Source organism: Macaca thibetana, chromosome 10 (genome assembly GCF_024542745.1).
Source record: "Macaca thibetana thibetana isolate TM-01 chromosome 10, ASM2454274v1, whole genome shotgun sequence".
Classification (NCBI taxonomy): domain Eukaryota; kingdom Metazoa; phylum Chordata; class Mammalia; order Primates; family Cercopithecidae; genus Macaca; species Macaca thibetana.
The window spans coordinates 3764827-3780423 of NC_065587.1; the positions used below are offsets into that span (position 1 = coordinate 3764827).

Genomic DNA, 15597 nt, shown 5'->3' on the forward strand with positions numbered 1-15597 from the left:
CAACAGCAGAGAAGTTGTGAAAAAGTCCATATGGCCCGCAAGCCTGAAAATATTTACTATCTAGCCCTTTACAGGAACGTCTGCCAAGCCTCACTGGAAACACCTTCTCAGTCCTAGCAGCAGCCCCTCGAGGCGAGGATCGGGAACTCAGCTTGCCCAAGGATGCACAGGTAAGCACTGAACTAGGACAGAAACACCCTCCGTCCGAGCCCAGGACGCCACACAGAACATGGACCCACCAGGGCTTCATGAAAGACTCAAATAAACCTTCTCCTGAATGGACCCAGATCTGTTTGGTGAACAGTAGGCAATTTGGAGCCTCCGGGTATAGAAGTGTCCTGGCCACAGATTCTCACACTCCAGTCCCTCCGCAGCACCTGCCCTTGGGCGTGAAGTCGGAGGATGTGCCCTCAGCAGGAGTCCACCGAGTGCGGTGTGAGGCGGCTCTGACCCTCAGGAAAGGAGGCAAACGGTAGAGGAATGACCAGATCCAAAGCTCAGGGAGACAAGCACCATCTTTCATCCCCTGCAATTTACAGCCAGCCCTGTGTGAGGAGCGCGGGCACTGATGATTAAAGATACACTTTGGGATATGGGTGGTGGAAGTGCAATGATTAAAATTCAAGTGGCCTTTTGGATGTCACTAGAAAGGAATTTAATAAATGCCTTAAGCCAAATGAAGTCATCTTGCAATACTTACCTGGCAAAAATAAATGTTCCCTTTTCTTAGGGGAAAAAAAGCATCAAATCACTAGGCGATAGGAAATGTAAAGTGTGGAGATGTTCGCCCGTTTACCAGGGAGTCCCCTCCCGACCTGCACAAGGTGTGTGTGAGGAGCTATTCTAAAGCAGCATAAGCACCTGCTTCAGGTGTACACAGGGCCCTGAAGGCAAACAGGATCTCAAACGAGAGGGGGCCTTCACCAAACTGGAAACAAAAATTCCCAGGCCCAGGAGGCCGGCTTCGCTGCTGCTCACTCACCGATCCACAGAGGCCAGGGAGCCTGTACTCAGAGCCCTGAATGTTCCCCAAGAGGATGAAGTCACTGGAATTTAGAGCAGAGAACCTGGCTTTGCATGTCCTGTCAGAACCTGCTGTTCTTTTTCATTCCACGGCCTACCCCAGCTGCTCCTCTGCTGCTGAGTCACACCCCGCACTCAGGCCCCCCATCAAGTCAGCCACCGCCCTGCATCCTCCCCTCCCCAGCAGCCTTACACACCCAGGTAAAGGAGGAGACCATCTCTCATATCTTATGCCCAATTTCTGCCTCCAAAGAAAGAAGAAGTAAAAACTAAGAGGCAGAAATGAAATCCATAGGCAGACAGCCCGTAGCCACACCCTGGGCCTGGTAGTTAAAAGATCGACCCCTGACCTAACTGGTTCTGTTATCTATAGATTACAGACATTGTATAGAAATGCACTGTGAAAATTCCTATCCTGTTTTGTTCCGATCTAATTACCGGTGCATGCAGCCCCCAGTCACGTACCCCCTGCTTGCTCAATCAATCACGACCCCCTCACACGCACCCCCTTAGAGTTGTGAGCCCTTAAAAGGGACAGGAATTGCTCACTCGGGGAGCTCGGCTCTTGAGACAGGAGTCTTGCCGATGCCCCCGGCCGAATAAACCCCTTCCTTCTTTAACTCGGTGTCTGAGGAGTTTTGTCTGCGGCTCGTCCTGCTACACAGGGATCGCCCACTGTGGGATCGCCCTCCCCAGGTTCCACCCACCCCCCATCTGAGCTTCCCTCTCCCCATTAGAGCCATACTTCTCAGACTTACCAATGCCCTCTGACCCCACCTGCTTGATGCCCCCGTCATCCTGGCTGAATTCAGCTCCACGCACCCCCACGCACCTGATCTCAGCCATCGATGACCACTGCTGACACAGCGTTCGGATCTGCGTCCCCAGCAAATCTCATGTTGAATTGTAATCCCCAATGCTGGAGGTGGTGATGAGGCGGTCAGACTCTCCTGAGTGGTTTAACACTACCCTCCTCAGCGCCGTTCCCATGCTAGTGAGTGAGCTCTCCTGTGATTGGGCTGTTTAAAAGTCCGTGGCACCTCCCTCACGCCTTGCTCCTGCTCCAGCCACGGAAGACACACCTGCTTCCTCTTCACCTTCTGCCATGATCGCAAGTTTCCTGAGGCTTCCTCAGAAGCTGAGCGGATGCCAGCACCATGCCTCCTCCACAGCCTCTTTGGAACCATGTGCCAGTTTAACCTCTTCTTTATAAATGACCCAGCCTCAAGTGGTTTTTTTTGGTTGTTTTTTTGTGGGTTTTTTTGAGATGGAGTCTCGCTCTGTCGCCCAGGGTAGAGTGCAGTGGTGCCATCTCGGCTCACTGCAAGCTCCGCCTCCCGGGTTCACGCCATTCTCCTGCCTCAGCCTCCCGAGTAGTTGGGACTACAGGCGCCCGCCACCACACCTGGCTAATTTTTTTTTCTATTTTTTTTTAGTAGAGATGGGGTTTCGCCGTGTTAGCCAGGATGGTCTTGATCTCCTGACCTCATGATCCACACCCCTCGGCCTCCCAAAGCGCTAGGATTACGGCGTGAGCCGCCGGGCCCGGCCAGGTGTTTCTTTACAGCAGTGCAAGAGCAGACTAATACAACCACACGCTGAGGCCCTGCAACTCTCCTCGCTGATGGGAGGTGGGAGCTGCCATCTCTGCACAAATGACTCACGGCTCCACCAGAACCACATTCCCCGGTAGGGCCACAGCTGCCCAGGGAGCCTACTCAGCTGAGTTGCTGAAGGCAACAGAGATCCAGAGATCTGCTGAGTGGGGTCTGGTTCTAGAGGGTGGGGTGCGTCTTTTCTGCTGTCCAAAAATGGGGGCAAAAGGGAAAGTGGCATCCATGTTTTACAGAGGACCCCAAAACTGGCTCTCATGGGCCCGGGGTTCTTCGAGGAGCTGGGACTGCCTCGCCCACCCGTGGCTTCCCCCCCGGCCACTGCATGCATCCATGAGGGAGCACGCGACCCCTGGGGGAGCAGGGCAATTCTCTTCCATCTGGGCTCTCTGCATCATCGGCTTTTCTTCCATGCCTTTTGTCACCCTCATGACAATGCCCCTCATTTGTTTTTTGGGTTTTTTGTTTGTTTTGTTTTGTTTTGTTTTGTTTTTTGAGATGGAGTCTCGCTCTGTCACCCAGGCTGGAGTGCAGTGATGCGATCTTGGCTCACTGCAAGCTCCGCCTCCTGGGTTCATGCCATTCTCCTGCCTCAGCCTCCCGAGTAGCTGGACTACAGGCGCCCGCCACCACACCTGGCTCATTTTTTTGTATTTTTAGTAGAGATGGGGTTTCACCATGTTAGCCAGGACGGTCTCGATCTCCTGACCTCATGATCCGCCCGCCTCGGCCTCCCAAAGTGCTGGGATTACAGACTTGAGCCACCGCACCCGGCCCATTCGTTTTTATGAACTATCTATTTCAGGGCCTGGGACAGTACAGGTGCTTATAAACAACCTTTTATTGACACATGTCCCAAGAGGATTTTAAGCTACCTTGTAAGGGGTTAAAGAGTAACTGAAACCTGTAATAGCTCAGCTAATAAACACCCCAGTTTAGGGGAGAGTAATCACCCGATTGCTTTCCTATGATTACTATGTATTTTCATTGCCAAAAGATGCAATACAATTTCATGGTTACTTGGCCCTGTAAAATAGAAATACCCTCAATTTTTAAGATATGAAGAGGTTTTATAACCAGGGTACTGTCAGTTCGAGAATGAGTCCCTGGTACAAATGAGTCAATTCATGACAAAATTTAATTTCAAGAAAATTAACGCAATAAAGATGCCACAATTGTGCTTAAAGTTTTAATACCTATTAGGAGTTTTAGGGAGGTGGTGCAGAACCGTGGGCAAGCCGATCCATTTTCTGGCTCCTCAAAAATGCGACTGACTTAATAACTAATTTATTCATAATGGGGACAGTATTACAAGGAGCTCTGTGTTTAATGAGAGAAGTCTGGGTCTCAAACAACCTAACCAATCACAAAAATGGAGAGCATTTGCAATTTACAGGATATTAAGTTTTGTTTCCTGTAATATTACAGACAGCTGATCAATAGCACTAGACTGACAGCTACTTTAACCAAACAGCCCAAGGTAAGGCTTTATGTCCCAGCAAATGCTGCTGGCCAGAAACTCTGTAGCTGCCAAACACTTCGAAGAGCAAAACCCAAGTCGCAGACACGAATGACAGGCTGCTGACTGGTGATAATTTCCATAGTGAGATCATTAGACCAGACAAGCGGCATGAAGGAAAAGCAAAGTCAAAATGCAGGCCTTCAGAGTCACGACACACTCACAGCCACCAAGGGGCACACTGACCAGCAACCGGCGTCAGGAACAAAGCTCTGGGGCATCGTTCTAGAGGACTCATACGAAAACAGGCTCAGAATAGGAGACTGGACAGCACGGAGGCCCAGCAGGCACCCCGTTCTGTGGGAAGAATGCATCTAGCCTGAGGCCCTGTGGGGAGCAGCTGGTCAGAAAGACCCCCCAGGCCCTTCCTAGCAGCTCTGGGACCCCCAGCCCTCCCCACCTCCACGGGCAAGGCACCAAAGTTGGGACCCGAAGCAGTGCCTGGGACCGAAGCAGCCTCAGAAAAAGCCTCCCGCCTAGAGCTCTCCTTTCCAGAAACGCCCAGCATCAACTCCAAGGGCGGCTGCCCCCTGCAAAGCCCGAACACACAGCGCACGAAGGGCTGTGCTCACTGCAGTAGAAAGCCTGGCTCTTGAGGTGCCAGGATGAAAACCAGCCATACGCGTCTTTCTTTCGCGCTCTGTAGAGATTGGATTCCCGATCCCACATAATGGTGCCTGCTATTTGTAACCGATGATGAGAGGCTGGCGCAGGAACCCCCCACAGCACCGCCTCTGCTTCAGCAAACATCTCAAACAAAATGAAAAGGTGCTAGAATAAGTGATGGGACACTCAAGGGAACAGAAGTGGCTTGTTCCAGAAAACTCAATCTCCTGAAGAACTGAATTTCATCAGAACTGGTGAAGAGTAGAAAATTTCATAGCACACTGAATCTGTGATTTTTTAAAAATCTTTATTAGACGTAACTCAAAATATAGACAAGGTGTGAGTCCCGAGCGTGAATTTTTTGGCAGATGCGGCTCAAACTCACAGCAGAGTCACCGGCATCCCTGGCATCCTCCTAGCACACTGCTCAGAATGTAACTTCCCAGCGCGTTCAAGGCTGCTGTCACCGTGCAGGCAGAATGAAACTCAGCCACAAAGAGAACGGCCTGAAGTTCTTTTCCCTGTTTTACATCTCCTCAGATAAAAAACATGCCAGGAATACACTTTTTATTTTTACTTATTTATTTTTTCAGATGGAGTCTCACTCTGCCACCCAGGCTGGAGTGCAGTGGTGCAATCTCGGCTCCCTGCAACCTCTGCCTCCCAGGTTCAAGCAATTCTCATGCCTCAGCCTCTGAGTAACTAAGAATACAGGCGTGTGCCACCACACCCAGCTAATTTTTTGTGTTTTTAGTAGAGACGGGGTTTCGCCATGTTGCCCATGATTGGTCTTGAACTCCTGAGCTCAGGCAATCCACCCACCTTGGCCTCCCAAAGTGCTAAGATTACAGGCATGAGCCACCATGCCCGGCCAGGAGTATACTTTTTAAAGACCACATTGCAATGGAGAGAGCGTTTTGAGGGCACAATCGAACGCAGCACACAGGCCCAGGGCAGAAGGCGACAGGAAGCGGCCCGGCTCCTGGCATCCCCGTGGCGGAGGGCGGAAGGAGAGCTCACCTGGTAGGTGTCCCACAGGCGGATGGTGCAACGCAGGGGCACCTCCCTCATCAGCAGGTTGTTCATCCAGCGGAAGGCAAACTGCAGGTATCTCACCTCGTGCTGGTCCAGGTGCCGGTGCACTTGCTCTGCACAAAACAAACACAGGCCCCAAGGCTGTCAGGGGTGCCCTCTGGAGGCACTGGCAGCCAGGTCACTGGTGCCCCCAAGGCCCTGTGCCCGCCCCAGAACCCCACTCCAACAGGGAATCCCAAGCAACAACCCCTAAGGAGCAAAGAACTAATTCTATTAACGGGAGACTACGGCTCTCTCTTCCTACAAGAAAGTGAAAGCTGATGGTGCTGCTGATGTGATGATTATAATCATGGCCACGTCCGGGCGCGTCACGCCCTAACACCCAGGAAGATGGGGGGAGGGGACTTGGGTTGACACCCACACCGTGGGGCTCCACAGATAGACGCTCTTTCCCCGCCCCACACAAGCTCCACAGACCCAGGCTGGTGTCCCGGGGGAGCTTAGAGAGAGAGAGGAGATGAGCTTGCCAGCTCCTCAAGAGGGGCCCAATCTTGTCCAGGGAAATGCTCCACCTATGCCTGGACCCGACTGTTGAGTGAGCAAGTGGGACATGAGGCCTGCAGGCCAGGTGGAGGGCACCCCTCGATTCCAGGATGGGGACACCCCTGAAGACAGCTGGGCCTCTGGAAAGAGGCAGGCTTTACCAAGCATCGCTCCCAGAAGCACACGCCCGCACCAGCCCCAGGAGCTCCCCTCTCATCAAGCTGCAGTGGGCGGCAGATTTGCAGCCTGAGCTCAGACCCTGTGCTCCCTGCCTCATCCCCTGCAGAGTCCTGGAGGTGTCACTCCTGGAGGCAAAATCCCGGCAATCATGGTGCCTATGCTCCTCTTTCCAATGTTCTGTCCATGAAGTCCTACTCTAAAGGGCCTAGAAGAACGGTTACTGCTTTATAAAAACAAACAATCATTACTAATTATTGCCCAACTGAGCCGGATAGTGGATCCTTGGTTTTTAAAATGCAGGTGCACCCGAGGGCAGCTGAGAGCCTTCCTTCTGCAGCTCACTTCCTTACCCTACTTCCAAGTTACACCTTCCTTCTCGCCACGCTTACCTGACCCTGGCTTGTCCTGAGAAGTGACCCGGAAACACTTCACAGGGATCGCCATTCCCTCAAAGAAAGTTCTAGAAACGGCATATAAACAAATGCCAGAGAAAAGCTACTGTTCTGTTTACTGGTTTGTTTTACTCAAGTCCCTGGTAACTTGCAATATTTCAGCAACAAGCGAGAAGCAGGGGGAAGAGGAACAGGAGGGTCCATCCTGCAATGCCCTCCACCTGATGGACCAGGAGCTCTGCCAGGACACGCGAGTGCCGGCCTGGACTTCAGGGCCACAGGACTGGGAGCTGCCCTCACCTAAGGACAGTGGCTGGTTTCCAAGCAGGCGCCACTAGGCTGGCCCTAGAAAAGCATGGGCAGCTGTGGTCTCATGATGGGACCCTGCTGTGATGGGAGCTGGTCCCTTTGCTGTCTCTGTCCTCACTGTCGCCCTCCTCCCCTAAACCACTGCTGTCCTCAGCTGACCACAGCAAACGTGCTGGGGCAGGGCTCCTGTAGGGCTGGGTGTCGGGGATGCCTGCAGGACGAGGCTTTGGTTCACACTGTGGGGTAGACACAGCAACACACACTCCATTCCAACACGACAGTGAATAATTAATTATTGTGCTTCGTTAAAAGAGACTTGCGATTATAGTTATTTTCAGATAGCTAAAGAATGTTTTTTGGAAGTAGGATTTGATTTATTTTATATAGGCCTAGAATCTGGGGGATGAGGAGGATATAGGACATCATATTTGGATTTCATTATGGAAATTATTTTCCTGTGGAAAGATAAGAGAATGTGGCCAGGCACAATAGCTGTAATCCCAGCTCTTTGGGAGGCTGAGGTGGGAAGGTTGCTTGAAGCCAGGAGTTTGAGATCCACCTGGGCAACAAAGTGAGACCCTGTTTCTACAAAAACATGAAAAACGTGGTGGCGTGCATGTGTAGTCCCAGCTACTCAGAAGGCTGAGGCAGGAGGATTGCTCGAGTCTAGGAGTTCGAGGCTGCAGTGAGCCGAGATTACGCCACTGCACTCCATCCTGGATGAGACAGGGAGACCCTGTGTTTTTCTCCCATAAAAGAAAAGAAAAGAGAACGGACTGTTGTGTGAGCTATTGGGCTTCCCTTTCATTCCAACAGGACATGAATAATTAACTGCGGAAACTGCACAACTTGTCGGAGCAGAACAGCAAGGGCTCCCCTCTGAGCCCCAGGGACCAGCCTGGGGGAAAGTCACCAGGGAGACTGGACTGCCTTGCCCACGGCCCAAAGGAATGCCCTCCAGGAGGCTGCCTGGACCCAGAGGCACCCACAAGCACACACACCACTGTGCGCTGCCTCTGCAGTAACAAACTTGAGCACCAAGAGCTCCAGGCCTGCAGAGAGCAGGTACAAGCAGGCCAGGCAGGACCAGGAGGCAGGCGGGGGTGGGGGTCCCTGGCAGCAGAGCAGCCTGCAGGGCGGTTCCTCCAGATGGCATCTGCTCAGACACTCAGTTGCTACAGCGGGGGTTTGGTCTGCTTTTTGCTTTATGAAGAGGTCTGGCGCACACCACACACACTTAGCCATAGACGCCCACACGTCTTCATTAGCAAGCCCACCTGTCTCCCCTGCCCCCACGAGAGCTTCAGAGGTGGAACATTTGGGTGGATGAGTGGCTGGGAACGCAGGTGCCTGATGACTCGGGGAGCCTGACGCATCAGTGCCACAGTCGGCTGCAAGCAAAGAGGGTCACACGCAAGCAGCAAGTACAGTTTACTCTGAGCGACTGAAAATGTTATTTGTGTATTGAAACCAAAACCAATGCATAATACGCCATAAAGTCAATTATCATCATGAGTTGTTAGGATAAAATCGCGATTTCAATGAAATTTCATCTCTGCACTGGGCCTGTTCGAGCTCCATCGTCCAAAGTCCCCAGCACGTAGGCCAGGGATTGCCTCCCCCGCTGTGGAGCACTTCTGAAAGGTGTTGGGCTAGAAACGTTTGAGGAGCCAGGCCCAGAGTAGCCGAGGGACAGGGAACGCATGGGCCTGCTTTGGGGGCGAGGAGGGCCTGACGCCAGGGTGCAGTGGGCTTGGCAGTGACCTCAGGGATTCCCAAACAGGGCTGGACATCATCGTGTCTTCATCTTCCTCCTCCCCCTCCTCTTCATCCTCATCACCACAGGAGCTGTTAAAATACAGATTCTCATCTCGACTCTCTCAATCAGACTCTTCCAGGTGGGATGTCAGAGACTCTGGAGAAGATGCTGACGTGCCAGTGACACCTCCGCACTGGGAACACCTCAGAGGGCAGTTCACACAAGGATGTGGCACCATGCAGGCTCCCAGAGACAGGAAGGCCGGGTCCCAGTGGCTCAGGCACCCGCTCCAGGAGCTCCACGCCGAGGGAGGGGAGGGCTACAGTGCAGGTCCAGAGGCGGCGCCAGCATGTTGCTCACTTAACAGCTTCCTTCTAATCCGCTGGTGCTTTATTAAAGACATTTATTTAAAAAATAAAACTAATTTCACTACCAAGAAATGGTTCCCACAGTCTCGTAAGTAAAGGGCAGCAGGGCGAGCAGAGGAAACAAAGCAGTGCGGCCAGGGGGCCCCTGAGGCCGCAGCCCCGGCAGAATTTAACCTCACGGCTGCTCATTGGGGGACGGAGAGACCAAAGGGGGTGCCAGGAGGTGTCTCAGGATCCCCACAAATGGCCCACAGATGAAGAAACACTGGCCCCCAGAATGAAGTTAGAGTGCCTAAGAAAGGCACCAGACCCCCACTCCCTCCTCAGCCTTCACCGCTGCCCTCCCCTGCAACGCCGTGCCTCCTGCAGTGGCACCAGGTGACCAACAACACCCAGGCCACCATGCAGGCTTCCCCGGGTCCCGGGCTCACCCTCATGGCAGCCTTCCACCAGGGCCCCTGTCTCTGCCCAGTGCGAGGCTACCTGGACGTCAAAACTTCTAGATGCTTCCAGAAACACCCCACGCTGTGAGTCTTCCCCTCTTCTTGGTTCTATACACACCTCTATGGACGCATTTATCACGAAAGGGGCATAAGCACTCAGGGCGCCTGCCCACTCTGGGGTGTGAGCCGGTCAGGTGTGGGTCCAGGTCTGTGTCGTCTTTGTTTCCCTGGCCCCCAGTACACACGACTGAGTGTCTGTGAGTGTCTGTCAGGTGACTGTGATGAACGAATGAGTACAGAGAGCAAACAGGTAACTGGAAGACCGACACATTCCTAGCCCGGCCGTCCTCCTCTTCTATTTCTCAACACGGCAACAGCGAGGAGTTTTCCAGCCACACCCTAGAACATGACGTTCTTCTCAAAGAACTTCCAGAATCATTTCTAACCTGAAGTTAATCTGCAGCTACAAAACTAAACCAATAGAAAGTTCTACGAAGCCCTGAGGGGGCTCCACCAGCCAGGCCTGACCTCTGCCCGTGCCCCTCGGAGGGCGGAAGTCCGCCCGGGCTGCTACCAGCCTCTGCTGCCCCAGCGCACTGACAAGTGGAATTCCAGTCTCATGAACAGGTAAAACCAGCTATTTAGAAAATGACTCCATTTACTCAACAAGGCTCTTTTGCACATTTTTTTACTCAACAAAGGTCATTGTTCAATGAGCTTCCATGAAGCTGACCACTTGGGGAAGGCAACACCTTTCCAACACAAACCGGCAAGAAACAGACTTGAAAGTTTAAACACATATCAATATTTCTGGAACACCTGTCATTGTGGTAACTAAACAGAGTACAAATTAACCCACTTGCAGGGACTGCGGGGTGGAAAGCACAGAGACCACCAAGACCCCAGCCCCTCCCTGAGGGATGCTGACTTGAGGAGAAGGAGCCCATTCCGGCCAGAGCACAACGGCCAGCTGACCTGCGCAGAACTCCCACTGCACAGCTCCTGAAGGGGGACACGCATCTCACACCCTGACCCTGGGGACCCCGGCCCCGCACCTCTGAGGTGAGGTAGGTGAGGGGACCTGTCCAAAGGTGCACACAACGAGGCGGCCGAGTCAAAATGGGCCTGAGGATTGCCCCGCTCTGTCCCCTCGAAATGACCCCGCCAGAGCAAAGCACGGACCCACCCTTGCGTCTCTGGGCACCTGCACCCTGGGCACAGCCACCCACCCTCCTCAGGGCAAAGCCCAGGACATCTGCAAGAACACCCAGTCACGAGGAATTAACCAGAAAACCGGACACAGTGTTAACCTCACGAGAGCACAGGCAAGGCCATTCCAGGACAAGAGGCTTCTCTTTCATTGATTCCTTAAGGAAAGATTTACCAGGGGGCTCCACTTCCCAGGGCTGCCTCTGAAAGCAAAGCTACTAGGAAGGCAAGGCCTATTTCTGCCCGCCGGGGACTCAGCAGCCTGCAGCAAACAGCAAAAACAAAGCTGTGCACTGCATCCAAATCACAAGCCCTCTGAGTCCTGAGTGCCTTCAGCCTAACACAGGAGCTTGAACTCCTGAAAGGAGCGATAAGGCAAAATCCACGCCCACCCGGAGGTGACGGCAGGTACAGCACGAGGCCATGGGGGCCACAGCGAGGGACTCCATTGCGAGTGCTACGCTGGGTCACCCAACACAGCCTGGCTAAGCCGGCTTGATTCTGAAGCCCATGGGACATCCAACCCGAAGGCACCGGGCAGCGTCCTTCTTCACACGGAAGTGGTCACCTACCACGATTCCATGCCTTCTCTGGCAGCGGGTCATGAAGGGGGCGGGCGCAGCCAGCCAGGGCCTCACACCCTGGACGTGCATCCCCAGCAGGTGAGCCTCCTCCCGTCTGGGCACGGTGAAGGATGGGCTGCTAAACTCCAGGCATTACTTCCAATTTATACACATCAAAGCTGCAAATGCACACGCCGAAAGGATTCATTTTTCTTATTTTATAAGTAATTGCAAGCAGATGCTCTTTCACTGATAAAGGTAATTTGGTTGGCAATAATTCTGAATTTGAAATTTCCATTTCACTGGAAATAAGAGTATACCTACAGTGAATGAGCAGGCAGGTGTAATTATTGTCATATTTCAGGCGGAAAAGGTTCTTCCATAAAGCCCTTATGTGGCAGGGCAAGGCAATGTTATTGTTGTAAAGTCACCAGGAAGAGACGTGTCATATTGGCAAGCTGGAGAAACAACCACAATATTTGTTGAACACTTTTCTCAGCACTTTAAACAGCAGATCCACAGACCGAAAATTCTGCTGAAACATCTTGTCTTCTTGATTAAAAATAAAAATAAATTATGCAAACACATTGTGTCCCAGGATTTATGCTAAAAAGGAAAAAACATGTATCCCATTGACTTGGCATGAAAAACACACTGTTTATGCAGGACCAGACACTACGCAGATTTATGGCCCGAGGAGCAGCACAATTGCTCACACTCAGACACCTGACGAAGAAAACCTTTCAACCCCCTGCGCGAAGCCGAAAACAGACACAAATACATCACGCTTTGGCCGGGACAGCCATGAATAGGCTTTGATTTTGGGGGAAGATTTCAATTCTCTAATCGGTTAAAAGATAAAAAAGAACAAAAGCAAGAGCCACTGACAGTGAGCAGGGCCCCTCCGCACCAAGAGGCCCCTCGCTCTGAGTCCACCTCCTTTCTCCTTTGCATTTGGCTGACGTCGCGGACAGCTAGAAAAGCCAGGTCCCCAACAAGCAGGGTCCAGTCACACTCACCAGCCAGAACACCAAGAGCCACTCACTCCAAGGGTGGGCAGAAGGAGGGAAGGGTTCAGACCCAGGATGAGCAGCAGCCCCGGCCCAGCCCACTCCGTGGGGGAAGCAGTCAGGGGCTGACAGCTCAAGACAGAGCACTGTGGCCGCTCACCGAGGCCTCCGACGGGACAGCAGGCCTGGGCCGGAAGGGAACAGGGGAGGGAGATGGGGCTCGAGGAAGAGCAGCAGAATCATGGACCCACAACTCCACTTTCCCGGCACGGGACACTCACTGGCAAATCCCTACAGGCAAACAGGTAGGGCTCCTGCCATCCCTGCCCCAGCAGCGGCAGCCAGGAGCCCTGGCCAAGATCCAGGCTGCTGGCAGGTCTCCTCTGGGCAGCAGCCGAGTCTGGGCTGGACACCAGTGAGCACATTAAGGCCTCAGGTTGTAGAGTCAGGTGAGCCTGGGTGAGGGGAAGGGAGGAAGGAGGAGGGAGCTTGGCCACCGAGCTTGGCACCCTTCAGTCATCTGGCCAATGCAATGAACCGCAATGAACCAAGCTCTGAGGGGCTTTCTTGTTGGTGAACACATGGCTATGGCAGGAGAGCTAGCACCCTGGCCCCGTGGGGAGGGGTATGGCGGCGCTGCGTCCCCTGGCCCCGTGGGGAGGGGTATGGCGGCGCTGCGTCCCCTGGCCCCGTGGGGAGGGGTATGGCGGCGCTGCGTCCCCTGGCCCCGTGGGGAGGGGTATGGCGGCGCTGCGTCCCCTGGCCCCGTGGGGAGGGGTATGGCGGCGCTGCGTCCCCTGGCCCCGTGGGGAGGGGTATGGCGGCGCTGCGTCCCCTGGCCCCGTGGGGAGGGGTATGGAGGCGCTGCGTCCCCTGGTCCCGTGGGGAGGGGTATGGAAGCGCTGCGTCCCCGGGACTCTTGCAGATTTCGTCCCATGCTTCTCCACATTTGGCTGGTCCTCCCAACCTGTACATAAAACTGGAATCATAATCACTGACTTTCTTGAGTCCCATGAGCCATTCTAATGAATAATCAAACCTGAGCAAGTCATGGACACCACTGAATTTACAGCCAGTTGGGCAGAGATGCAGGTGGCCTGCGGACCACTGAGGTGCGGCTGGCATCTGAAGCGAGGGTGGTCTTGTTGAGGACTGAGCCCTTAGCTTGTAGAGTCTGACACCAACTCTGGGACGTTAGCATCAGGATCGTGCGGTGGTGTCCCACATTTGGGGGCAAACAGAATGCTCCCACCATCACCAAACGGCCCTGAGGGCTGAGATCCAACCAGACTGCAAGGCAGAGGCCAAACTGCAAACACATTCCCTCAAGATAACTTCTCCACCATTCAATTTAATGTCAAGGTCGTGCCACACAACTGTCTTCTCACACGCTCAACACAAGGACGGGGCTGAAGACATGTCAGACCCAAGACACAGCTAAGCATGCACAGGCAAGCGAGACCGAAGTGGCTGCCAGCACAACCCCAGAAAGAGGTCACACTAGGTTCATTCCTGGGCCGTGAGGGACAGGGAGCGAGGGACAGGAACGCAACCACTCACTCTCAGAACCTCAGCAAACACGAGCGCAGAATGAAATAAAGCCTCCTGGCAGGTTGTAAAGAAATGGTGTTTATCTGACACCACAACACGCAATCTTTTCATCTCTAGAGAGGTATTGAGGTCTATTTTTTTGACAGCAACATAATCTAAAATACAACTTCTTCTAGAGCTACATGGAATTGAAGCAACGAGGTATTAAATCATTTTCACTTCACAGATGTGCTTGTGAGCTACTCAGCAAACCCCTCCAAAGCAGGGTCATTTTCATAGGAGGAGGCAACAGAAAGTCTGATTTACTTCCTTTAAAAATGCAGGTGACAGAGCCACTTCCCGGGGTGCCTGAAGCTCCAGGGGCCCTGACTACACTCCATGGCCAGGGAACCCGCAGTTCGACAGCTGCCCAGGGAAGAGGAGTGGGCTGGACAAGACAGGGAGAGTCTAGAAGGCGGGCCTGGCCCTAGGCTCTGTCACAACCCGCACTTCTGGAAGGCTCGCCCAGTCTTTAGCTTGTCTTTTCATTATATTAACAGAACAGCATCATCTGAAGAGCAGATTCTAATTTTGGTAAAGTCTGATTTATTTGTCCAAGCTATCTTTAATGTCTGAGGGTTTGGCCATTATTCCCAGAAATCTTGTGTGCCTAGCTTGAGGTCACACACAGATGCTCTGTGTTTCCTTGCGGAAGTTTTACAGCTTTAGGTTTCAAACATAGGTCTCCGAGTTACTTCACTTAGAAGACTAGTCTCCCACCCCCACCAGGCTAAGCCATGGGATTCAAAGGCATGACAATGACGCAATGGACATTGGGGACTCAGGGGAAAAGGGTGGGAAGCTGGTGAGGGATAAACGACCACGAACTGGGTTCAGTATATACCACTCGGGAGATGGTTGCACCAAAATCTCACCAATCACCACTAAAGAACTTACTCATGTAGCCAAATACCACCGGTTCACCAAAAACCTATAGAAATAAAAAGTTAAATAAAAAGAAATTTAAAAAACTAAACAAAACATAGGTCTCTGATTCATTTTGAGGTAAGTTTTTAACGTGGCACAAAGTATGAATTCAAACTTCTTCCTCCGGCGTGAATTTTCAATTGGAACTTCTTCATTTGCCCAACATATGTAACGATTATATGCATAACAAATAGATGCTTTGCCACTGAATTTCTTTTGTACCTTTTTGGAAATAATTGTGCACATATGCACGGTTCCGTTTCTCAGCACTGTCTTCTATTCCATTGATCTCTTTGTCTATCTCAATGGCAGCACCATGCTGTTTTGATTACTGAAGCTTTATAATTCTTGAAATCGGCTAATGTGAACAAAAAAAAAGAAAACAGTGAACAAAGTCCTTCAACTTTGTTCATCTTCGTGTTGTTTTAGGCATTCTAAGGACTTTGTATTTCCATATGAATTTAAAAATCAGCTTGTCAATTTCTATAGAAAAGCATGTTGGGATCTT

At 52.4% G+C, this 15597-nt stretch overlaps 2 protein-coding genes across 4 annotated transcripts in view; one reads left to right on the plus strand and one right to left on the minus strand.

Moving 5' to 3' along the window:
- Positions 1-15597, minus strand: part of TBC1D22A (TBC1 domain family member 22A) — a 417738-nt gene that overhangs the window by 129028 nt on the left and 273113 nt on the right. For all 3 annotated transcript variants that reach the window (XM_050805877.1, XM_050805878.1, XM_050805879.1), the window contains one exon: positions 5782-5909. In XM_050805877.1, the coding sequence (XP_050661834.1) occupies positions 5782-5909 (128 nt within the window). The remainder of the gene's footprint in view (positions 1-5781; positions 5910-15597) is intronic.
- Positions 1-15597, plus strand: part of CERK (ceramide kinase) — a 461681-nt gene that overhangs the window by 93367 nt on the left and 352717 nt on the right. The gene's annotated exons all lie outside the window — the stretch shown is intronic.